Raw genomic sequence first — 25119 nt, 5'->3', positions numbered from 1 at the left:
CTCCCCTCCTCTCTCCCTTTCCCTTCTCTTCCTCCTGTCCCCACCCTCCCTCACTGGCGTTTGTAGACAAGGTCATTTAAAGAAGGTCTATCCAGTCTGGAACTCATCATGCAGCCTGTGTGAGCCTTGAACCACTTGCTCCTCCTTTACGGGCACCACAAGACCTGGCTCAGACCCTCTCTTTGCACAAAAACTTGGCTGACTTCCTCATGTGGCTAGACCCAGAGAACAGCATGAACTTCCATATGTGGGAGGTTTTCCTTACCTCCCCAAATCACTGTGGGTTCTCTGTCTCCTTGTTCTCTGGATTCACAAAGCAAGTTGGAAGTGGGAAAGGCTCTTTCCGCCCCACACAAGTCTGGGGTGTTCTTTGGTAGAACTTGGTGGTAGGTGTGAAGGAAGCTTGTGAGAAATGGTGCCTTTCGTCCAGGCACCCTGGTGCTAGGTCAGCAGGCCCAAAAGAGTATTTCTGTTCCCTGTCATTGGTGTGAAAGTGGCTCAGAGCAGACCAAAGCCAAGTGTGCCTGTCCATGTTCTGACCCTAGGTTAGGGTATAAGTTAGGGTAGGACAAGTTCCATCCAGGCCTGGAGGGAACCCAGACTGTTTGTTGTACCCAGCATGGTGATGTTTTGATGACGACATGGGAAAAATAGACAGAGAAGTTGCCGTGTTTCTCATTCACTGGGATTACAAATTGCTGGTGTGGAGCCAGCTCTGTTTGGAATAACTCTCACTTGCTCATTGACTTTGGTTTTTTTATTTTGTTTGTTTTGTTTTGTAATTTAAAAATGTTGGTTTTAACTGATAAATAATGGTGTTTAGTTGTGGAATGTACAGTGGTGTTTGACTCTCCGTTCTGCCCTCCGTGTTTGCACTGATGCACACTCTCATGTGTGCACCTGCCCTCCATGTTTGCACTGATGCACACTCTCCTGTGTGCACCTGCTCTCCATGTTTGCACTGATGCACACTCTCCTGTGTGTGCCTGCCCTCCATGTTTGCACTGATGCACACTCTCCTGTGTGTGCCTGATCTCCATGTTTACACTGATGCACACTCTCATGTGTGCACCTGCTCTCCATGTTTGCACTGATGCACACTCTCCTGTGTGTGCCTGCTCTCCATGTTTTCATTGATGCACACTTGCCTGTGTGTGCCTGCCCTCCATGTTTGTACTGATGCACACTCTCCTGTGTGTGCCTGCTCTCCATGTTTGCACGGATGCACACTCTCATGTGTGTGCCTGCCCTCCTTGTTTGTACTGATGCACACTCTCATGTGTGCACCTGCCCTCCATGTTTGCACTGATGCACACTCTCCTGTGTGTGCCTGCCCTCCTTGTTTGCACTGATGCACACTCTCATGTGTGCATCTGCCCTCCATGTTTGCACTGATGCACACTCTCCTGTGTGTGCCTGCCCTCCTTGTTTGCACTGATGCACACTCTCATGTGTGTGCCTGCTCTCCATGTTTGCACTGATGCACACTCTTCTGTATGTGCCTGCCCTCCAGAGTCTATAGTGAGGTCTCTCTGGCTTTAGTTCTGAATTTCATGATTTATGTCTGCTTTTCTTTTCTTCATTGTGTTTGGTTAGGGATTTGTCAATCTTACCTATTTGTAAATTTTATTTTGAGAAGCAAAACTGTATTAGTCTGCTTTCTATCACTGTAGTAAAATACTCGAGATTAGCAACTTTCAAAGAACAAATACTTATTTTATCTTACAATATTGGAGGATTCAGTCCCTAATTGACTGGTGCCTGCTACAAGACAGCCTATCAACATGGGGAAATGGAAGCCTATTTATGTTATAGTCACCAGATTTGGGGGTGGGGGTGGGGATGAAGAGGAAAGGCCAGGGTTCTATATCCCTTTGGAGACACATTCCCTATGACCTGAAGACCTCCCACTAAACTCTACCACCTCCCTGTAGTTCCAAGCTGGAGACTAAGGGGTTAACACATGGGCCTTTGGGGGGCATTTGATGTCTAAACAGCAGAACCTTTTCTTTCATTGGTCAGTGTCTGATTTTACTGCTTTCAATTCCAGTCACGAGTTAGGGAGGACATAGTGGAATTCTTGTGACTAAGCAACCAAGATGGATTCTAAGAGGAGCAAAGGAGGATAGATGGGGGCGAAGGCTCATTTGTGGACATGTCCATGGCAGGTGCTCGTGAAGAGGGTACCACACCGGGGCAGCATTTCTACGTAAGAAGGGAATGTGCAGTAGCCAGAGGCACGTTCCTATCCTGACTTTGCACACACTAGCCATGATGGGCTCTTTGCTGCTGTCCTCGCCCCTCTGGAGAAGAATGGTATTCAAAGATATGAAGGAACTGGGGTCTGTAGTATCATCTTGCAGATGTTAATCCTGTTCTGTCTCCCCTCCTAGTTTGGCTTCATATCTGGGGCACGCAAGACCTTCATGAGCTGGTAAAGGGCAGGTCTGGCTGCAGTCTAGTAACACTAACATTCCCTGTCAGGGCTGGGTCACCGGGTGATGAGATCCTTTTGGCTGGGAATGTAATTTCAAGTTTATGTTCCCGAGGCATTAACACAGCAAGGGGATTTATGTTGTGATGAAAACTCTTTGGCCAGACAATAGCTGAGACTAATGCCCATAAATTCTTTCCCCATCGGGGGCAAGGTGGGTGGAATGAGTCAGGAAGCCATCAGCAGGGTCTCAGCCGGTTGGCATGTTTTGGCAGTAAGCCTTGGAAATTGCTTACCTCATGTTTTATCCTTGTAGGCAGAATAATCCCCAGCAGGATTCCCATTCTTAGGGCTCTAGAGGGTCGAGAAGAAAGCATCCCCTTTGTCCTTGAGAGGTCTAAGACTAGATTGACAAGTGATAGGCATGCAAATTTGTTACCCTACCAGAGGGACATCACAGGACAGTGAGTGAGTGCTGGATAACCCTGCAAGGTTCAGATGCCCGTATGCCCTTCTTTGTAAGGGGGAGGGAAATGAGGGACTGTAGGACATATTTGAGGGGCAGTGATTTTTAGGCAGAATGAATGACCTGGAAAACCATTCTTTTTGGAAGTTGAATGGACTCAGGAGGCAGACAATGGCCCATGACAAAGTCTGTCCAGGTGTGGTGGCCTCTCAGTCTTCATCCTGTACTAGGCAGGCTTAGTTCCTGAAAGTTAGAGAAACTGAAGGCAGTTATTTTCCTCTTTGGCAAGTCTAGTCTTCAGGCAGGAAAAGGTAGTCTACATACACACACTCTTCAGCACCTGCCAGCGCACAAGACATTCCATTTAAAGTCATCACATGGCGTATTGTGTCGTGGAGAGACCGTCTAAGGGCCCCTGCATCTCCAGCTACTGGATTCAGTGCTTTATCTCTTGATTTTCCACAAGGGGTTGAGTCTGCATCTGGTCAGGATGCCCTGGGGGTTCTAGAACTTCATCACCGAGCTTTGTTTCAGACATGAGTGCCAAGTGCTGAGAGGATTACTCCAGTTAACCAAGCGTTCTTCCAAGGTCATGCCATCAGACTAACAGGTGATTACTTACCGACATTGGAGCAAGGATTAGGAATTCGCCGAGCCCACCTAGGGCAGCCCACTGCTCATAGCAGTCTTGTCCTCTGCTGTAGGATTTCAGAACCTGGAAAGCTTTCCTTCCCACTTCCCACGATCACCTCATTTTCAGACCTGCCAGTCACTTCTCAATGCCAGGAGAAACATGCTGTCTAAAGACTTTATGCAATAGGAAATTGACTAATACGTTAAGTGGCTTGGTCCACATGCTACAGCATGGTTGGAAATTAAGACCTGCCTCTGCTGCAGGGTCTATAAAGCAGGGATGATTTCTTTCTGGTTTATGATGAGGACTAGGTGGGGGTCTCTGTGTAAGGGCGTAGACCAGTATCTGCCACGTAGCTTAGGTGATAGCGTCTGAATTTAGCCTTCTTTCTCAGGTGCAGCAGCTGTCACCAGGGACATCCTAAGCCGAGGTCCTCACATCCTCAGCTTAGTAGAGGCGATCTCTCCCAGGGTTCCCAAGCCTCATGTGGGTGCTCATAAGAAATGCAGTCTCTAGGTCTTCCCAGGCTGTGGGGCCAGACTCTGCTCTGTGACAAGCTAGGGGATTCTAATGGATGTCAATATTGGAGAAGCCCTGAGTGTAACTTCCCTGAGGCCTGGGCCTAAGGGTCTCTCTAGACTGTTTCATCTGTTCAAAGATAAACTCTGCTCATTATAGCTGGTGGGGTAGCTTAGTTGACTGGCAGCTCTGTTTCCTAATCAGATATTAATAAGAATTTAACATGTACTTGATGGAGTCTTCATTTCATGTCTTATGTGATATTTTATTTCTCAATTGTTTTCATTTTTCTCCATCTGTTTATATGTGTTTTGTTCTGTCTTTTTATCTGGGATGCAGGCTTCCCATTGATACCAGCATCTACGTAAATAGAGACTCAGGTGATGTTGACACTGTGAATTTAAACCCTAGTTTAAAGCACCAAATACCTCTGACTGTTCCTTAAGGGACGTGAAAATTGATTTTTGACACAGAGTCTCATTATGTAGCCTTGGCTGTTTTGGAACTTGCTATGTAGACCAAGCTGACTTTGAATTTACAGAAATCTGCCTTGAGTTTTGGAGTTAAAAGTGTTTATCTCTATTTCTGACTCAGAAACTGTTTTTTAAAAGTCTTAATTTGCTCTCATTAAAACACAGATTTGGGTTGGGGAAGTCGCACAGTTAGTAGTGTGCTTGCCAAGCAGGTATGAGAGGAATGAGGTGCTGGTTTTGATACCACAAACTGTGAGTGGGAGTTTGGGGCTAGTCTGGGCTTAAATGAGACCCTGTCTCAAGAAACAATAACAAACAGGTCAGAACAAACATAAGATTGTAATTGTCAAGAGATGAGAATTGCTCTACCAACCATAAGTTTCCCAGCCCGAGCCTGTCGCACTTGGACTTGCTCCTTGGCTGCATTGCTCATATGTGTTACACCAGCCACACTCCACCCTTTGATTTCCTGAACAGAGATGCAAATTGTGATCAGCTTTCTTGTCAGGGGAAGAGAACCTATGTGCGTAGAAGCAGGTACCTGGAGGAGGAACAGTCTGGGAATCTATGCCCAGCTCCGGGGAAGGCTGTAGATCACAGTTCTGTCCAGATTCCTTGCTTGCAGCAAGGGGAAGTGGGCGTGTCCGGCTGGGAAGTGAGGGCTCTTAGTGAAGCAATGTGCAGGATGCAGGGCTGAGGGCCCAGCTACCCTGAGAGACAGGTCTCAAAGAAAAGAAGAAAGGGAGGGAGGAAGAAAAGGAAGGAAGGAAGGAAGGAAGGAAGGAAGGAAAGAAGGAAGGAAGGAAAGAAGGAAGAAAGGAAGGAAAGAAGGAAGAAAGACAGACAGACAGACAGAAAGACAGACAGACAGAAAGACAGACAGACAGAAAGACAGACATACACAATACAACACAACAAAGGCCATGTATAACAAACACAGCAAATGTCATAATTCGGAGCTCATACATTAATTCAAAGTCAAAAGTTTTTCTCTAAGATCAAGGAAAACCAGGGCTGACAATTTCACTGCTTCTGTTGGATACCACACTAGATATCCTTTCTGGATAAACTAGACAAAAGAGGAAACAGGACACATTTAGATTGGACAGAGACTAAATCATCTCCTCTTCTTATGTGGCCTTATATACAGAAAATACTAAAGATGCCATGGGGGAAGCTCTGCTAGGACAGATACAGTTGCAGTTCACAGACAGAACACTGAGGCTGAAAGTTCAATAAAGGTGTAATGTATAAAGCCATTTCTATACACTGGCAACAGACTATCCAAAAATTAAAAAACAAAACCCTCATTTGCAATAGCTATAAAATAAAAATACTTAAATTTCCCCAAGTAAGTGAATCTCCTGGGTGGGATGAACCTTTAACACCATCAGTTCTTCTGATCCATGAGCGCTGGCCACACCTCCATTTGTATCTTTTCTTTCCTTAGTCAGTGTTTTATAGATGTCAGACCCAGGAGACCTACAGATTCAGTGCAATCTCTGTCTAGATTCCATAGAAATAGTGTGGTCTTTTGGGAAGAGTCTAGATAGATACCCCATGAAGTGGGTTAGGATCGGGACATTAAACATATTGGGAAGTGGGGCTTCCAGGAGCGTAGGACTCTTCCGGAGAGCGGGTGGCACTGTGCAAAGGAACGGCAACTGAGCATTGCCTTCGGAGCTTTCACCCTGGACGGGTCAGCTCAGCTTTTCTTCAGGGCTTCTTTCTCCTGCTGAGCAACTTGGCCCTGTCTGCATTCTCAGGGGAGCACATTCATGCCTATACCTAGTAACAGCCATTTACAGGATATGCCCCGCTGCTGGGGAAACCGAGCCTGTTTGTCTGAGAATCGTCTGCATTAGAATTTGTCCTAACCTCCTTTTTGTAAGCTGGCTACTCGGATGCTAATAAGTACGCGCTGTTAATAAAGAAGTGATCTGCTAAGGGCTGAGGCTAGACCTCTGCCTTTTTCATTCAGATTTGACTCCTGGCATGGGTTGATACCTGGAATTTTGAGGTTCTAGGGATTCAGACCGGTGGCCCAGTGTATCAGGAGAAAGGGGCCCAGCAGGCGGGTGGCATGACTGATTATTGGGTTGTGATGATGGGAAAGGGAGATTTTTTTTTTTACTGGCTGCTCTTCTGAGGTAACTGCTCTATCCAGGAAAGAAATCTCATGGTGGCAGAGGGCGGGTCTCAGCACTTGGCACACTTGCCCAGGGTTCCAGCCCTAGCACCAGCTACAACAAAATTACAAGAAAGAATAGTTTCAACTAAGTCACAAGATAGACTTAAGAAATGTTGGATTTCTAGATGATTGTTTATTTTGAGACATGGCTTCTTGGTGTCTCTCTCCTCCAGTAATCTGCTTCTACACTCCAGTGCAGTATCAGAATAATGAAGGTGGAACTCTCGTGAGTATTAAACCATGCCCTAAAGACAAGCAATGTATGGGAGAGATTTAAGTATTTCTGTTTTCCAAAGAGAGTTATTTTATGTTTCATTTTCCATTAAAATGTATTTAATTATACACACAGAGAGAGAGAGAGAGAGAGAGAGAGAGAGAGAGAGAGAGAGAGAGAGAGAGAGAGAAACAATAACCACGTGCGTATTTAAAACAAAAGCAAGCAGACAGAAACCTCTGAAAGCTTCGAGAAGAGATAACAACTCTAAGAAATCCATGCTGGGTATGCTGGCACACACCTGCAAGCCTAGTGTTTATGAGGCTGAGGCAGGAGGATCCTGAGTTTAACATCAGGGAGGAAGGGATGAATGGCAAGCAGGCAGGCTGTAAGCGAAAATGCTGTTTTTATACCACGTTACTAACCCTCACACAGGTGACCAATCGGGTGGTTGAAACTGGGAAGTTAACAGACAGGGTTAATGGGTATCTAAAATGGAGGAATAAAGGGGGTGCTCAGAGAGAAGGAAGAGACATCTGGTACCCAAAGAGAAGGCACAGACCATCAGGTACCCAGAGCTAGACACTCTTGTTGCTGGGGTAAGGGGATGTCACCTTCCACCAGCTGAAAGTGGAGGCCAACTTGGGTGGTGCCTTTGGGATCTAAAACTCTTTGAGGTATCTTTTTGTTTTTTGTTTTAAAGTCAGGGTCTTGCTTCGTAGCCTAGATTGGTCTTACTCACCCACCCTTGTGTGTCTTGGCATTCTGAGCTCTATGATTACAGGTGTGCCCGAGGCAGCCAGGGCTTACGCCATGCTGTATCTTTGGTGCTGGAGGCTTGTGTTTTCTTATTCAAATCTTTATACCAAATCCAAACCCTTTAATTAAATACAGTTCAGACTGAGCTGCTAATCGAGTCATCTGAAGTCTGAAATACTTTTGACTATAAAATTTAGTGATTCTAATGTTAGATTAAATGTTCAAATTTTTAGATTAGGGTGCTCAACCAGTACTCCACGCAAATATTCTCCTGCATGAAGAACTGTACAATTTCCAGTCCTTGATGGTCCTGGGGTGTACTCCTGTCGTTGGCCTTCCAGTCAAAGAGCCCCTTAGTCTGTCTTACTGTCCTCGTGGTGTCTGGTAGCAAACTCTGTTTGACCTTTCAGAAAATGATGGATCCTTTTTTTTTTTTCTTTGCTTGGTTTTAAGGTGAAGACATACCTTGTCCTTCAGACTCGGTAATATGGTTCATTGTCTCCCTGAAGACCGCTATCTACACAGTACACTGAGAGGTAGTGCTCCAGAAAATTCAATATTTTTGGGTTTTTTTTTGGGGGGGTTTGGTTTGTTCCTATTTCAAAACTTTATAAAGAAAATTCAAAGGGAGAAAATACCTCAAGGTATTTGCCCTGTCCCAAGGCAAATCCCTGTCTTCCCTCCAGGTTTTCATCCATCTCTTCCCTAACATGCTCCAGTATTCGTTGATATTCATTTGATTTAATTGACTTTTGAATGTTTGGATGTTTCTCCCATTGTAGGTTGTTTGGAGGTAGCTTCTGTTTCTGTCATGGCCTAGACTCAGCGACTCCTTTGCACCTGTGCCTTAGTCCTGGCGAGTCTTTTCATTGATAGTTTGGAGTCCAGGCCAGGGAAGGACATTTTGCCACTTGCTAGATGTGACCAAAATGTCCCCCAGAATGATGCATGCTTCTCCTGCCACCCAAGGGGCTCATGGGCCTCTTACCAGCGGACTCACTAGTGAGGCTTCTCTCATCTCCATTCCCTAGTATCTCTGGGGTGGCTCTTGACAGGGTGTGTTTCCTAGGCATGATTCAGTGTCTTGTTGCATGAGCTAAGTGTGGGTTCTTTCACGGTTAGCAAAATCTACCCATGTCATCACGCAGGAATGTCTGTGTTCTGCTTCGAAGGAAACTTGTAAGTGTTGGAAAGCAGTCATGCTGCTCACAAACCTGTGAGTAACTATGGGTCACGAAGCAGCTCTCTTTTATTTTCTCCTTATTAAGATTTCCTCTTGCCTCACGTCTCCTGGATGGTGGCATGGGTGTGGAGGGAGTGTTTAAGCCAGGGCTTTTTTGTTCTTGCTCCTGGAGCTGGAGTTACAGGTTGCTATGAGCCACCTGATACGGATGCTGGGAATCAAACTCAGGTCCTCTGAGGGCAGTGTGCACTCTTGACTGCTGTGCTCTCTCTCATTCATCCCCATATCCCCTTGCCATGTTTGTGGTGTATCAGAGAGCAGTAACACATGGAGAAGAAAATACAAAATAGAATATAGAAGTCTGTACTAGTGGAGAGAGCTAATCCATGGTCTCATCTCATCTCTTGTGAAATGCATTGCAGTAGTTCTTGGTTTATAAGACCAGTGCTCTAACTACTAAGCTACAGAGCCCAAACAGCTCCCAATGTAAACCTCCATACCTGAAACACTCTGTCTGTAGACCATCTACAAGGGCTCCAGGACCGAGTGTCTTAGAATGGGACAGTTCTGAACCTGGCTCTTATAGGTGTTACTTCTACACTGGTTGGTTGTCTTATCCAACCTACCCAGGAACACCACAGGAGACAGACATTGCCTGCAGCTCAAGGTTGTTCCATGTAAATAGGGGTGGCCTGTAACCTCTTTCTAGTGGCCAAGATAGAGCAAAACAAATCTATCTTCCTTTCTGTCCCCATTAGTAGACTGAGATGGCAGAGTCTCAGGTCTTACTATACATACCACAGTCTGAGATTTATTCATGTTATAACTTCTTACTCTTCAACCTTCATTTTTTTTTCTGTAGTTTCTCAATTAAGACACTGGACATACATCCTAACAGTTTGGGTGAAGGTTAGGGAGGGGAGGAACCCATGTAGAACCTTATCTGCATGCCTGGTAACAAGGCTGGGTCCCTGGAGGTGACCGTGGTGGCCAAGTAAGGATATGTGTTCTGAGATACTTGACAAGTCAGGACCAAGCCTGGGGAAATCAACAAGGCACAAATGGAAGAACAAAACTGGGCTTTCTTTTTAATTAGATAAGGGAAGGTGGCCAGGATTAAATGAGAGAAGAGTGGAGGGTAAAGAGGGAAAAGCAGCCACATAGGAGAAAACCAGAAGCATGGTCGGTCAAAGGGAGGCAAGATACGTGTGTGTAGCTGGTGACAGTCACAGGATGCAGTCCTCAGATACTGTGCACCACACAAGACCCCTGTCCTCCGTCCTTCCCTCCTCTGGTCAGAATCCAGGTCACCACACTGCGCATCTCCTTACTGTCAGTCACTGGATTCGTGCATCTTCCCCTTCCTCTCCCACCTCACAGATAGGCAGGTCAGACAGCGTGGAGCTGTTCCTGGAGGGACTTGGTGTATCAGCTGACCTGAACTACAGAGCATTATTCTCTATAATCAGGGTGGGTCACATCCAGCTGGTTAAGAAGGCTAAAGAGCTGAACTGAGGCCTCTCAAGACTCACCAGCCCACAGTCACATAAGCCAGTTGAAATAAGTCTTTTATACATGTATGTATAAACAGTGAGTGACCTGTCTGTTTTTCACCCACGGACTTAAGGAACTACAGATTGAACGTATTTTTATAAATTGAACATAGAGTTGCATTCTTTGTTCTTTGAACAAGATGTGATAACAAATTTTAAATTACATGTATTTGTGTGTGTGTGTGACGAATTCATGAATACATAAGGAGGTCAGATGACAACTTGCAGGAATTGGTTCTCTCCTTTTATCATTCAACCATGTGGGACCCAAGGATTGAACTCAAACTGTCAGGTTTGACTGCAAGCACCCTTACCCATTGAGCCATCTCACTGGACCAAATTATCGCACAGCGTTTGTTCTGTGTTAGGTGTTGTAAGTATCCAAGATGTAATGAGAAAATGCATAGAGGCTTCAAGGCAGTTCTGCACCTATTCATTTGAGGGACTTCAGTATCCATGGTCTTTGGTAAGGGGAGACAGGATATTTTGTAATAAGCTCTCCATGGATACCGAGGGAGGAGTGTGTGTGTCTCCACTAATAGAATCCCCAAACCTTTAATTATGCATAAAATGTGTGTCAGGGTAACTGAACACTTCGTTTGCTGCCTTGTGTTTTCTTTCCGATGGCTGTCTTGCCGCTCCCAGGCCCCAGCCTCATGCATCAGAGTAGACTGTGTTAAGTCCCAGATCTTAAAGAAAGGCCAGCCCAGAAGTTTTTCCGTGAAAGGGGATTCCTTGCCATTGTGTCTGGGCCCTCTTCACCCTGAGGTTTCTCAGAATGAGGTACAAAAGCCAGGCTGAGAACAGTGACAGCAGTGTTCACTGCTTTGTATGAGTTTTTAGGACTCTTCTAACCTCCTGGGACCGTTCTTTGTATGTGTGTCTTGAGAATTTTGCTGCATAATGCAGGAAGTACCAGTAGCTATTCCGATAAGTATTAATCTGGACTGGCATTGGGTTCCATGCTGCAAACTAGTGTGCTGAGCCCGTCCAGGTCTCAGGAGTCATGTGTTAGCTTGGTGTCTCACCATCAGCACTGTATCTACCTCCTCCATCCCTTAGAAGTTGTTATACGTACTGTCATACATGTTCTGATATGGCTGGGGTAGGAATGAGCTCAGGGGCAGAACTGAGGATCAGCACATCCGAGTAAGAGGTTGTGCGCCCAGTGCAGCTTCCGGGAGAAGTGTGCGTGTTTGCCGCAGTAACGCAGTCACAGTTGGATGGAAATACCCATGACCATTTTCTTCCACTAGATTAGCTTCTAGGGAAAAAATACAGGCTTGAGGAATCCCCTTGGAAATACCACACAGGGCAGAAAGAAATGCAGAAGTGAAGATTCGTCCCTTCTGTCTGTGCTGTGGGGGAAGGACTGAGGGAAATAGTTCTCCTCCTCCAGAGGACCTCAGAAAGAAAGGCCAGCTCCTGGGAGTCGGGAGGGCGCTTACCTGTCACATGCGAGGCTGGGTTCCTTCCATTCCCAGCCAAAAAGGAAAAACAAAGGTTAAGGACTCTAGGTGGCTCATTGGTTGAGTGTCTTGAAGTTCTTTTAACGTAGGCTCTAAAAGTTCTCAGAGCCCTATCCCCGTCCCTGTGTGTATCTTAAAAACATGATATTGAGAAACGGAATCAAGTCACATGAGAATGAGCACTGTGCACCTGCATGGTTAGAAATGTGCAGCTAGCAAGCTCTGCTGCTGAGGAGTCTGCACTGAGGGACGTGGTCATTGCAGGAGGTGGGCATCCGACTTTCGGAAGACCACAGCTGGTGCCAGTGCCTGGTTTCATCACAACTCTCCACTCTGTGCGTGCATCTTGAACACACAGTCTTTCTGTATTTGTTTTTTGTTTTTTTGTGTGTTTTGTTTTGTTTTTTGTTTTGGGTTTTTTGAGACAGGGTTTCTCTGTGTAGCCCTGGCTGTCCTGGAACTCACTTTGTAGACCAGGCTGGCCTTGAACTCAGAAATCCGCCTGCCTTTGCCTCCCGAGTGCTGGGATTGTATCTTACCTGCTGCCGCTGGATGGAAAGTGGTTCTTTGACATGGCTATGTTTGTCCTGCTAGGGCGGTAGGCTCTCCTCCATCTTGATTCTGCATCACTATTCTCTCCCTGAAGCTGCCTCAAGTGGAAGTGGGGTGATCCGAACACACAAACTCAAGACTCCCTATGTCATTTGTTAGTTGGGGTACAGTGGCAGTGGTGGTGCCCAAAATGCCAGCAGCTCTAAGTTAGTTAGTTACCTTTGGAGTCTGGAGTGGAAAGTCCCTGCTGCCCAGGCCAGCAGGGGGCGATTTAGTCTCTGAAGCCCAAATCCCAGGGGTATCAGAAGGACAAAAGGTTCCTCCCTGCGGAACCATGATGACCCGGCGACCCGTAGTGACTTCTCAGATCCCTCCTTCAGGCTGACAAGGCTTGTCTTCTTAAGAAGGATGTCAGACAGACCTTTCAGAGAAAGATCTAAATCCCAGACTGGGGTGACATGTCTGATGGGTGATTTGCCTGAGCTTGTCACTGGGAGCAAGGTGCATAGCGTGACAGGGTGTATCTCTGTGGAGGAACTGGGTCCTCCAGCTAAGAGCTGAGTCCCCACCCCCAAGCTGCTTCTAGGAAAGGTGGCATGGTTAGTGGCTTTATTGATAGCAAGCCCCACAGGGCCCTCTCTGAAAGGAACTGCCCAGGAAAGAGTCTGTGCGTGGTAGGTTCCAAAGGGACGATGCCAGTCTAGTCAGCGGGGAGTTTTAGGGAAATGCTCCTCTTTCCTCATATCTGCCTTGCCAAGAGTTGAGATGCCCAGGGTACAGAGGTCCCAGAAGAGAGTAGACCTGCAGTGTGTCACCAGGCTCTACCACTAACGATTTTAGCCCCATGCCCAAAGCCATGCACACAAATTGGCTGGCTGGCTTTCTAAGCACAACACATAGCGACTTCCCTCTTGTTTGGCAATTCACATTTGTAGAAATGTCTAGGGCCCACCTCCGCAAACAAACCCATCCTAAGCTGTGCTTCATCAAAGAAACAAACTCATTAAAAGCTGAACAAGGCCTGACTTGCAGGCAGGTGAAGCCTGAGAGCCATTTCCTGTTCTTCCGGGTGTTGTAAACTCCCCTCCCCCCAACAAATATCCAGAAAAGCCCCCTGACCTTTTCCTTGGGTCTCCTTTAACTTTGCTGTCTTCAAAGCTGCAGGCAAGATGTAGGGATGGCAACGTGGAGAAGGGGTAGTTGTGCCTGTGCCATACAGTCTTATTTCTTAAGGACCCATGCATATAGGGTAGCTAGGTTGTACAAAATCTGATTAAAATATTATAGTGTGTTGGTAAGTTTTTTGTTGTTTTTTTTTGGGGGGGGCGGTGCTACTGCCTACAGGAAGTTAGAACAAGCACAATTTTGAAATTGCCTTTCCAAAGAGCTCACCTGTGTGTTGCTGTCTTCTCCCCATGTAGGAAGAAATAGTATCTCCTAGCGACCTGGACTTGGTCATGTCAGACGGGCTGGGCATGCGGTATGCTTTCATCGGACCCTTGGAGACTATGCACCTCAATGCTGAAGGTATGCCTGGGACAGAGATGTGATGTTGACTATTCCTGTGAGCTTTATTAGCCACCATTGTCTGCTGTTTCCTTCTAAATAGAGTAGTAGTGGCAGTGCCTAGAAGGGACTCTGATCAACCCTAGTAACTCAGACAGGCGCTCACACAGATGACTGTGAGCTGGTATGTAAGTCCGAGTGGTCTGCGAGGCTTCAGGCTCTGGATGCCAAGGAGTCCTTAATGGAATCAGAGGAAGAAAAGGAAGCGCTGTGACTGGGGCTGTGCTGTGTATCGTGCTCTGTTGCTTGATGAGAGAGGCTGCAGCTTCTGCGAGGTATTGATCACAGAAGCAAGAAGGAAAACAAAGACACGCTTCTGTAGTCTTGTCTACTCTGGAGATCGTTTACACTGGAGTGCCCTCAGGTGCGTCTGCAGATCAGTGGGGTGGCCACCCCCAAGGACAGGAGTCACAAGGCAGGTGTCGCACAGGAGGGGCCTGCTTGGCAGGGTGAGGCAGGCCAGACAACTGTCCAGAAGCTTACTTCAGAGGCCTGGGGGGGCAGTCAGTGTGACCTGGTAATTCCAAAGAAAGATAATTGATGAATAAGATCGAAGCAGATTGTAAAAGAGCCAAAGATGACCAGCTGATGAAACCCAGAGCAAATTAAAACACACCAGTGCCGCGATACACCGAAATCTGAAAGATGCTACCCTACACGCTAGCTATCTCTCCGTATTAAAATGGCAGTAACTCTTCCTTTTTTCTCTTTGTCCGGAGTGAAGTCTCACTACATAGCCCTGGCTAGCCACAAATGCATGGTCTTCCTGCTGAATGCTGGAACCATAGGCATGAGACATATCTGATACAATAGCAAATGGTGTTTATGGGGTTTTCTCCCCCTTTTTTCCTTTTGTTTTCCTGGGGAGTCAAACCTAGAGCCCTCTGCGTGCAAGCACCCTTCCACCACCACCGCCATCCCGCTGAGCCGCAAGGAACTTTTATCATCCTTTTACTGCTCTGTGGCTGTAAGCTCCTACAATGACTGTTCGTTACTCCAGCAGAGTCCTCTTAAGCCGTAAAGGAGTAAAGTAGAAAGAAAACAAATGTAATCTGTAGTGTCAAGACTGTATTTCACAAGAGATACTGAGATTTCCCCCTGTGGTGGGGCAGAGGGGTAGAAATTGAGATTCTTCCCCCTGTGGTGGGGCAGAGGGGTAGGAATTGAGATTTTTTCACCCTGTGGTGGGGCAGAGGGGTAAGAATTGAGATTTTTCCCCCTGTGGTGGGGCAGAGGGGTAGGAATTGAGATTTTTCCCCCTGTGGTGGGGCAGAGGGGTAAGAATTGAGATTTTTCCCCCTGTGGTGGGGCAGAGGGGTAGGAATTGAGATTTTTTTCCCCCTGTGGTGGGGCAGAGGGGTAAGAATTGAGATTTTTCCCCCTGTGGTGGGGCAGAGGGGTAGGAATTGAGATTTCTTCCCTTTGAGGGGTGGGGCAGAGGGGTAGGAATTGAGATTTCTTCCCTTTGAGGGGTGGGGCAGAGGGGTAGGAGTGTGTTCTCTTTGTTCAGTTTGGAGACAGGGTCCCACTCCTACTCCAGCACTCCCGATACTATGTAGCCCAATTGGTCTCAGACATCAAGTAATCCTCCTGCCTCAGCTTTCTCAGTGTTGGGACTGATTACAGAGTGCACCCCCCTCCCCAATCCTGCTATGTGCCTGCTTCCTGAGTGGGCAGAACTAGAACGGAAGACTGGACACAGCAGGCAGACAGGTTTGTGTTTCGTATGTGACTCATGTGGCAGAAAGGACTTTCTAGAAACTGGTGCCAGTGATCTGGAGGGGAGGGCTCACACCCTGGATGAACTAAAGGGCCCTGGTAGATGTTGAGAGGAAATTGCTGTCATGTTGTGCTTGGAGCCGATGGCCTCTCTGAGTCTGACTTTTGTCCCATGATCCCCACGCTGCTTGGTTGCTAGCTCGGTCAGGTTTCCACTACAGCAGTTAACAACCAACACTCATGGCAGTTTTCGCAGACACAGTATTACGTGTTGTGGACCCACTACACAAGCCCTGCAATAACACTTAAGTAACTGTGTCTTTCTTAAAAGCAAGCCTTGCCGTCCGTGAGCAGCCAAAGGGAGAAAGGAGTCTCCCAGCGGTCGCCATGCCTCGTGTGGGAAGATCATTGCTGAATATGAGAAGAAAACACCAAGAAGACATCTTCATACAAGTGAAATAAGAGTTTTGAGATGTCATTGAAGTGGTCTTGGGTCATTTCAGATGTCTTTTCAGCCAGACCGTATGAGTGGGGAGCATAGCCAAGCATTTGAAGTGGACGTGGGCCTGCCTGATAACCACTGTGTTTCTTTTTCTCGAGAGAACCAAGGTAGTTAAAGGTTGTGAGAAATCAATAGGGAGAGAACTGAGAAGAGCTTTGAATCTCAAACAAACAGAAGCAGGAGCCAGGGATACCAGACACTCCAGCGTCAGTGGGGTGGCAGACAGGAAGGAGGCCACAACAGTTTTTCAAACAAAACTGATATGATAAGAAAGCTTAATTGGCTTAATATGATAATAGGGGTCGGATGTAGTTTTCAACTTCTGAGCATTCCAAAGCCCAGCGCTAACAAGTTAGAAGATCTGGCTGGGAACCAATGGCCCTTAATTCTTCTGGTGTCACTGGGAATCCATCAAGATTGGAGTGGGGAGGAAGCTCCTTGGTTTTGCCGACGTGGCTTTCATCTCAGGTTAAGTTTTTAGGTTTAAAAGCTCCATTTTTTCCCCCTCCAAAGCAATTGCAGATACTTCAGGATTATTTATTTATTTTTTTAAAACTTAAGGATAATTTTATTAGAGTTGAGAGAAAACACCAGGGCAGGCAAGCGGTAAATGTCAGTAGTCGCGGGGTGGAGGGGCAGGGAGGGTGTTGAAGAAGAGTTTTGCCTTTTGAGGGAGTGTTAGGAAAGCCTTAGCAGCTATGTGGGGGAAGGTTGGGGAAGGCTTGGAGATCAAGGTAGACTTCACAGAGTTCCAGGGAAAGGGTTCGAAGGCTCTGGCTAGTATCTAAAAGAAAGAATAGAAATACAGAAAAAAAAAAAAAAGTTAGTCTTTGCTGAGAAACCCCGAGAATGAGAAAGACCTGAGGCAGAGGGGTGCTTTTGAGAAGCTGGCAGGGTAGGGGAAAATCCTAACTAAGTAGGAAAGCAATAGGGTAGGATGCTTGCTCAGTTTGCCTTCTTGTCTACTTTAAAAAAAAAAAAAGCATCCTTTGTGAAATAATATGCTTCACACTAGAGGCTCTGGCCAGCAAGACAGTTAGCCATACTCCCTGCCTACCCTGGCTTTCCTGTCTGTTAGCTGCTACTGTGAGATCAGCTTAGATCAGCCACTTGATTCAGCGCACCTCAGTTTTCTTAGCTGTTCAGTGGGGGGACAGCAGCCCCTTCTGGCAGGTGGATGGGGGAGATGTGCAAAGAGACGACTTGGAAGGTAGTGGTCCAGGTAGATTACACGCTTAATCAATGACCTCTTGTTTGTTTTATCCTTATGTTTTTGGTGGCAGTGCTGGGGCCTGGAACCCAGAGCCTTGGGCATGCGAGACTGAGCTACACACCCAAGGTTTAACTGTTATCTTCACTCTGCTTGTCATGTTTAATTTATTACTCTTTCAGGGGTTTTGTTTGGTTTCAATTTTCTTAATTTTTTTCCCCAAAGCTTCCCCCAAGCCGGAAGGAGAAATATAGAGTAAGTCTAGATGAGGCCAGTTTTTGATTGAGGGATAGAGGCAGCCTTACAACCAGGCCAGGTTTGTTTCTTCGCTGAGACTCCCGACCTGCTCTGTCCCTGGCAGCTTTTTGGACTTTGTGTCTTGCTGTCTCTGTGGAGGGACATATCTGAGAGTCTGACAGCCCCAGGCCCCCCCACACCCCCCCCACCCCCCGCCTCCAGGTGGACTAATTGTTCCTTGTCTTGTAGACACTTACCAGGTTTTTTAGAAGAAAGCCTGCTGGAGGTCTTGTCTGTCTATGTTTACCCACCATTGCCGGTGGGAACAGCTGAACTTGGGGGAAAGGGGGAGGGGGCAGTACTGGAATGGGCCCTGTTGTCATGACAACCCTGTCCTTGAAGGACATTTGATATTGTCATTCTGTTTTCAGGCTCCTCTGACCTGTTTTCATAAAGTCTGTGAGACTGTCTTAGCTGAGGTGACTCCATGCAGGTGTGGGTTCAGTACTGGGGAGTGTCAGTCAGGCATGTGTGCCATCCAGGTACAGCATAGCGGGCCATGTCTCACCCCATAAATTCAGCAGACAGGAGGGCTTCCTGTTGGTAGAGATGCTAGGGTTAAAGAAAGCCCCTGTTTTACCTGGCAGGTCTCACAGCTAGAGAACAGATAATCAAAATCTCATCTTGAGAATCAACTCCTTTCTGGGTATTCTTTGTCCATAAAAGCATTTCTTAAGAAATCAGGCTCTTGGGAGCCGGGCGTGGTGGTGCACACCTTTAATCCCAGCACTTGGGAGGCAGAGGCAGGCGGATTTCTGGGTTCAAGGCCAGCCTGGTCTACAAAGTGAGTTCCAGGACAGCCAGGGCTATACAGAGAAACCCTGTCTCAAAAAAAAAGAGAGAGAGAGAGAGAGAGAGAGAGAGAATTTTGCTAGTTTTAACCTAGATAATATTGCTTTAAGAGGCAAACAATTTAATTAGAGAAATTAGACAGAAAAGAGGAAGGATGATGGAGAAGACTGGAACCAATATGTGCCAAATAAGTACTGGATCACTGAGCTACATCATCTGCCNGAAAAGAAAAAAAGAAAAGAAAAGAAAAAAAAGAAAAGAAAAGAAAAGAAATCAGGCTCATGGGTCAAAGAGCTGAGAAGCAGCAGTTACGAATCCAGGCTACTATTCCAGAGAATCCAAGTTTCATTCCCTGAACCTGCATGGAGATTCATAACCACTGTACAGGCGCATGTGTAGTCCAAACACACACACACACACACACACACACACACACTGTACAGGCGCATAAGGATAAATAAATCTTTAAAAAAAACTAGGCTTAGCTTCTGCAAAACCAAGCTCTGCAAGCTCTATGGAAGAGTGAAGCTCATGTGGACAGGCAGGAAGGCACAGAAGGAAGGGCAAAGGGAAAGTGAGACTGGAAGGAAGAAGGTGTGGGTGAGCCAGCTGGGTGAGAGGGTAAGGCAGGGCTTGTCCCTTTCTGGTAGAATCGGTATTTAGAGACGATTTCCACTCAGTTTTTTTTTTTCCCTCTCATGTAAAGAAGTCAAATTTTGTTGCGTGGGGGAAGAGTTATAAGTTGTATTAGAAACAGTTTTACCACATCTTATTCTATGTTGAAGAAACAAATGTCCCATGGACACTGGAGAGATGGCACTTGTGTTAGCAGAAAGCCAGGATTTGGTTCCCAGCATCCACATGCCAGCTCACAGCCATTTTTATTGCCCTCTTCTAAACTCCACATGCACCAAGCACGTACACAGTGCTCATACATCCAGACAGGCAAAACACTCATGTGCATAAAATGAAAATATAAATAAATGTACAGCAGAGAGAAAGTTCTAGAACATCTCTGTGAGATTAGAATGGCTTCAGGATGGTGAAAGGTGAACACATATAGAAGGACTGTAAAGTAACCCAGAGATAAAGCGTGGTCTGTGTATCAAACCCCTTGAGGCTGCTGCTTACATTGGCCGGGGAGGTAGAACTGCTCCTGAGAGGGTCCCAGGCTACATTTTCCCTATAAGCTGATTAAATATGCAGCCACAGCCAACTTCCCCATTTTCTTCTGTGATAGAGCAGAGTGTTGGTTGACCAGCTTGTGGAGTTATTTAGGAAGGAGCATAGGAGCTTTAAAAGGCGGAATCCTGAGCCATCTTAATGGCTCAGGGTAAAGAAAGGGGCTTGACACCAAGCCCAAGGACCTGAACATGATTCCCAGAACCCAGGTAATAGAAGGAGAGAACCAGCTCCCACAAGTTGTTCTCTGACCTCCACTCAAATAACACACACACAGACACAGACACAGACACAGACACACACACACACACACACACACACACAACAAATTTGTTTTAAAAGGGCTGGGGGTCTGTTTAGAAACAAGTTAGACCACTGGGTGTGTCCTTGGGTGTGAATATTGGGAGGCTGGCCTCTTCTCTTCTGGATCCTGGCCATTGTGAGGTGAGCAGCTTTCCTTGTCATGTGTTCCCATCACCACATTCTGCTTGCCAACAGCCCGGAGCAATGGAGAAGCCAATCTGCTTGACTGAGCTGGGAACACAGCTTGGAGGGCTTGCACAGTGTGGTTAAGGGAGTCTGGCTGCACACAGTGTGGTTAAGGTGGGTCTGACTGTACAAAGTGTGGTTAAGGGGGTCTGACTGCACACAGTGTGGTTAAGGTGGGTCTGGGTGCACACAGTGTGGTTAAGGCAGGTCTGGGTGCACACAGTGTGGTTAAGGGGGTCTGGTTGCACACAGTGTGGTTAAGGAGGGTCTGGATGCACACAGTGTGGTTAAGGCAAGTCTGGCTGCTCCAGCTCCTTCTACCCCTGTGTTTTTGTTTTTGTTTTTGTTTTTCCGAGACAGGGTTTCTCTGTATGGCCCTGGCTGTCCTGGAACTCACTTTGTAGACCAGGCTGGCCTCGAACTCAGAAATCTGCCTGCCTCTGCCTCCCGAGTGGTGGGATTAAAGGCATGCGCCACCACACCCAGCGCCCCGTGGTTTTGTAAATGACTGATGGACATAGTCTCAATGCTGGTCTCACCACCTTATTGATTATCTTAGGGATTTTGTCATAATGATGGAAGCTGACTAACTTGTAATCACTCAATATCTTTCAGGTATATTCAACTCTGTGTGTCTTGCTCCCAACTCTAAATGAATACACTGTGTCTAGATTTTATCATTGCTAGTGTGAATAAATAAATAGGAAAAATGAAACAAATGCTTAGTTTCTTAAGGGAAAGACATATTTACGTCTTTTTCTGGTCTGTGGTAATTCTGAACCAACTACGGAAGACTAAACATGGAAGGGTTATTTATAGGAATTTGCAGAGTTCTGGACTACTGACTTAACACCTATGCAGTGAGATCTTCTCTTTAAAAAGTAGCCACCGGTTAATTGTAGGTGCCAATGCCAGGAAGCTGGCCAGCTTTAATATTGCCTTCAAAGCAATCTCAAGCTGGGTGTGGAGGGTGCACGCTGGAAATCCCAGCATTTGGGAAACAGAAATAGGATGGACTGTTTTCCAAGCTAGCCTTCGCTACAAGGTAAGATTGGGGCTAGCCTAAGCTACATGAGACCTAATCTCAACACACACACACACACACATACACACACACACACACACACACACACACACACTTTTACATACTTTTTTTTTTCAAAGGCTCTTTGGCACACTGAAAAACTATTTGAAACAAACAAAATAGAAACCCAGACAATTTTGGCTTCTGTTTCAGTGTGGATCTATCAAAGCTAAACCCCCAAACCAAGCTCTTCTTATAAAAGAGTATCCAGTTCTCATTTTTGTTTTAGATCCATCAGATACTGTCTTCACAGGGTAGATGAGAGTCTGTGCAAAGTTTGCAACTTTGTGTGCCCGAGTTCTATTACTGAGGCTTTGTGGCTCCAGAAGACTGAACAAAGCTCCCAGGGCTATCTCATGGTAGAACCCAAGTCTAGCATCAGAAAATGGAAAAAATGAAGTGGGCCAGGCTTAGCACAGCCAGGACTCATAGCACTTTGACCTCTGGGAATCTAGGCTTTGGCTTCTAGCTTATCTTGTCTCTAACCCATGCCTGTTCATGCAGATCCCAGGCTCAGCATGTAAGGGAGAAAGAAGAGGGAACTGAGTACCCTGGGGCGGGTGGCTACATTTTGGAAAGGTGCCTAGGCTAGACCAGGCTTGCAGTTTCCTTCAGGGCTCATCTGGGTTCAGTGTCTTGGCTTCAGCCCACACAGCCCTGCAGCTGCTCGTACTGACTGTGTGCCCCTCCTCATTCCCACTCATTTCTCCACCACGACCCTGCAGTGGGGAAAAGAATCATCCTGGCTGGGCGGGGCAGCCTGTGCACAGGGATTTGGGCAGGCCGGGCTCCAGCCCTCCTTACACTGGAAGTATAAGCCAGTGGTGAATAGACCTCCGGTGCGGCCCGCCCCACTTTGTAAATACCGGGTAAAACATAACCTGCCCTCAAGGCTTAAGAGTGTGATAAGGAGGGAGTGACTTGAGTTTTGACATCTGGGGTTCATAAAGAATGAATCGAGGCCATGCATGGTGATTCACGCCTGCCAGCACTTGGGAGGCTGAGGCAAGAGGATTACCTTGAGTTTAAGGTTATTATGAGCTACAGAGTGAAACTGTCTGAAAACAGGAGGATGGGGGGAAGAGAGGAGCCTGAAGATGTACTTATTTAGCAAGTATAAAACCCTGGATCCACATACAGCAGGAGTGGTGTCACATGCCTATAATCCAAGCACTTGAATAGTGGAGGTGGGACTAGACATCCCAGGTCATCTATGTACCCTGGGCTACATGAGCCCCTGTATCCCAAAGAAAGAAAAGGGTGGGAGGTAAAAGAGAAAGGAAAATGAAGGGAAAAAATGCACTGAAGCCCAGCATACACCCTCAACAGCACATGGTTAAAGGGGATGCTTTCTATACATCAGAGCATGAGTACCACCCACTAAGGACCCCTGAGATGCACTGGTGAAGGACACATGGCAGGTCTGAAGGCCCTAGTTCTCTTTAGGATTTTAGTTTCCAGAAAGCTAGGATAATGACTCCTGGGGCAGGTCCTGCTCACCTAGACCAGAGGTTACCTTCTACCTCTTCTCTGTAGATTCCCCTTTCCCAGGATAGACTGTTCTGCAGAGGTCTCCGTTGGGAGTTCCGGAACGCTGATGCTGATGCGTGGGTTCCCGTTTCCATGCCATTGCAGGTGTGATTAGCTACTGTGAGAGATACAGCGAAGGAATGAAGCGCGTCCTCAGTACTTTCGGGCCTGTTCCAGAGTTCTCAGGGGCCACAGTGGAGAGAGTTAGTGAGGTATGTGGACCACCCAATCCTAGCTATCTTGCTCCCATACCTCCTGTGGGTGGGGCTTTGTCAGGAGCTGCAGTCTTAACCCTTGATTCCGAAGGTTGCTTTTCCCTGACTGCCCATACTGGCATCCTGAACTTCAGGATACCTAAGGACAAGGTGATGGCGACCAGCAGCTCGTTTTGACTTGTCTTGGGGAATCTCAGGGTCTGGAGCTTTTGTTGACTATGGGGTTTGGAAGCGGTATGCATACAGCTGGCATAAAAGACAGTTGCACTCCTGGCAGATTACTACTTCTGCATGTGCACTCTGTTTCTCTTCCCCCTTTCTCCTCCCAGGACATGTGCATGAAGGTTCCTGATGATCCGGAGCACTTAGCTGCCAGGAGGCAGTGGAGGGACGACTGCCTCATGAAGCTCTCCATACTGAAGTACCAGATGCAGCCCAAGTGAATTTCCTGTAACGCTGCTGCCCCTCCTTCCTGGGCAGCTCTACTGGAGAGATGAGAAGCTCTTGATCCAATCCCTGTGCAGCATCAAGAAGCCCAGGAAGCTGGCCTGAAGCCCAGGCCTGCTCCTCTGTGTTTCCCCATGGGCAGTGATAGAAGCCAAGTATCTTGTGGGCACTCCTGCCTAACCCTGCATTGGGATATCGAAGCACTGCTTAGGTTCTGAGGTGTGGGTTCCCTGCCACCCAGGCAAACAGGCTGAAGATTCTCACCTTTTCTTTCCAGTGTGATTATGCGTGCATTTCCAGGTGCTGATTTGCAGCTCTCTGTTACCTTAATCTACTTCAAATGTAGTTTTTTTTTTTTTTTTTTTGTAATCATTTTCTAATCCCACTCTGAGCGTCCCGTAACCCTGCATAAAAAAGCAATCACTTTCAGTTTGCTGGCGCTTATTCTGAATAAAAGTCTTGATTGCATGAGGACAATCTGTGTGTGTCATGAGGACACACACACACACACACACTCTACATAAACACCTGTACGGTCCTCCAATTTGGACAGTGCTTCCCCAAGCTTCTCAGTGGTACCCTGTGGGTCTCTGGTCAGATGTTTAAGAATCATTGCAGGCTTCCCAGCCTTTGAGATTTTCATGTCTGTAGTAAATGAAATGGTGCAGAGTTCAACCAAAGAGACACATGCTTAACAGTCATTTCTAGAACCTCCTACAACATAATGTCTGTTCTGGGCACAAGCTTCCAGGACACCGAGGACACCAGTACATATGTCTCTCACGGCGACTTGGTTACTGGAGGCTATCACAGGGCTCCCGGACAGCTCTGGCAAGGCACTGGCCTTGCAGTTTTGGGTGGCGAGGATCTCAGTGTCACATGGGTAGGGAGCTGCATCTCCTCAAGGTGGAGGCTGCTTTGGTGTGGAAGCCGTGATCCTGACTAGGACGTGATCGTTTTTACTTGTTTGTGAGTCCTGGTCAGTACACTCCTGTGCCCTCAGCACACACCTGTGACTGAGGATCTGGGACTACCATGAAACAATCAAGTGACCATTAGACTGGCCTAGTGCCCCAAGGGCTCGTGTGCATGGAGGGATATGGTAACATTGAAAGTCCCTGCAAGGGAGGCTTCAAGGACTTGGGCCTCAGTGGACAATAGGAGTCAGCTGGCACCTCTCAGCAGAGGAAGAACATGGGGTCAGAACAGGCTATGCTGAGAATGGCTCAGCTCACAGCAGCCAGGAGAGAGCTCTGCAGAGAGGCCCTAGAACATGCTAATGATTAGAACTCACTCTCTCTTCAGTACGAGATGGGTCAGACTCGAGTAAGTTCACTCTGACAGCAGAAAGGACCAGACTGGAGGCAAGCCTGCTGTGGGGCTATAAGGGTGACCTGGGGATGCCTGCAAGTAGGAGCTGCCTGTCATGGCTTGCAAGTGCTAGTGTCCATGGCTACCTTGGTCAAGGTCAGAAAGTGAGAGGCAGAGCAGGAGATCTGAAAGTGTTTGAAAACCTCACTGGGGTGACATGTGACAAGATGGAAAGGAAGTATTGGGCCCCAAAAGGCCTCATCCTCTTTGCCTGATTGAGCTTCAGCCCCTTGGAGCTGGTGACTCAGTCCCTCACCCTTCCTGAGCT

The 25119-nt window shown here is 47.0% G+C and overlaps 1 protein-coding gene across 1 annotated transcript in view; it reads left to right on the top strand.

Annotated features, from left to right (window-relative positions):
* The window catches only part of Cryl1 (crystallin lambda 1), a 131125-nt gene extending 107168 nt beyond the window's left edge, over positions 1–23957 (top strand). The window contains exons 6-8 of the mRNA XM_021182253.1: positions 13869–13974; positions 22924–23030; positions 23363–23957. Coding sequence (XP_021037912.1) covers positions 13869–13974; positions 22924–23030; positions 23363–23476 — 327 coding nt within the window. The 3' untranslated portion in view covers positions 23477–23957. The remainder of the gene's footprint in view (positions 1–13868; positions 13975–22923; positions 23031–23362) is intronic.
* The last annotated feature ends 1162 nt before the right edge of the window (positions 23958–25119 follow it).

Source organism: Mus caroli, chromosome 14 (genome assembly GCF_900094665.2).
Source record: "Mus caroli chromosome 14, CAROLI_EIJ_v1.1, whole genome shotgun sequence".
NCBI classification, from domain to species: Eukaryota; Metazoa; Chordata; class Mammalia; order Rodentia; family Muridae; genus Mus; species Mus caroli.
This window is presented reverse-complemented; position numbering and strand designations above follow the sequence as displayed.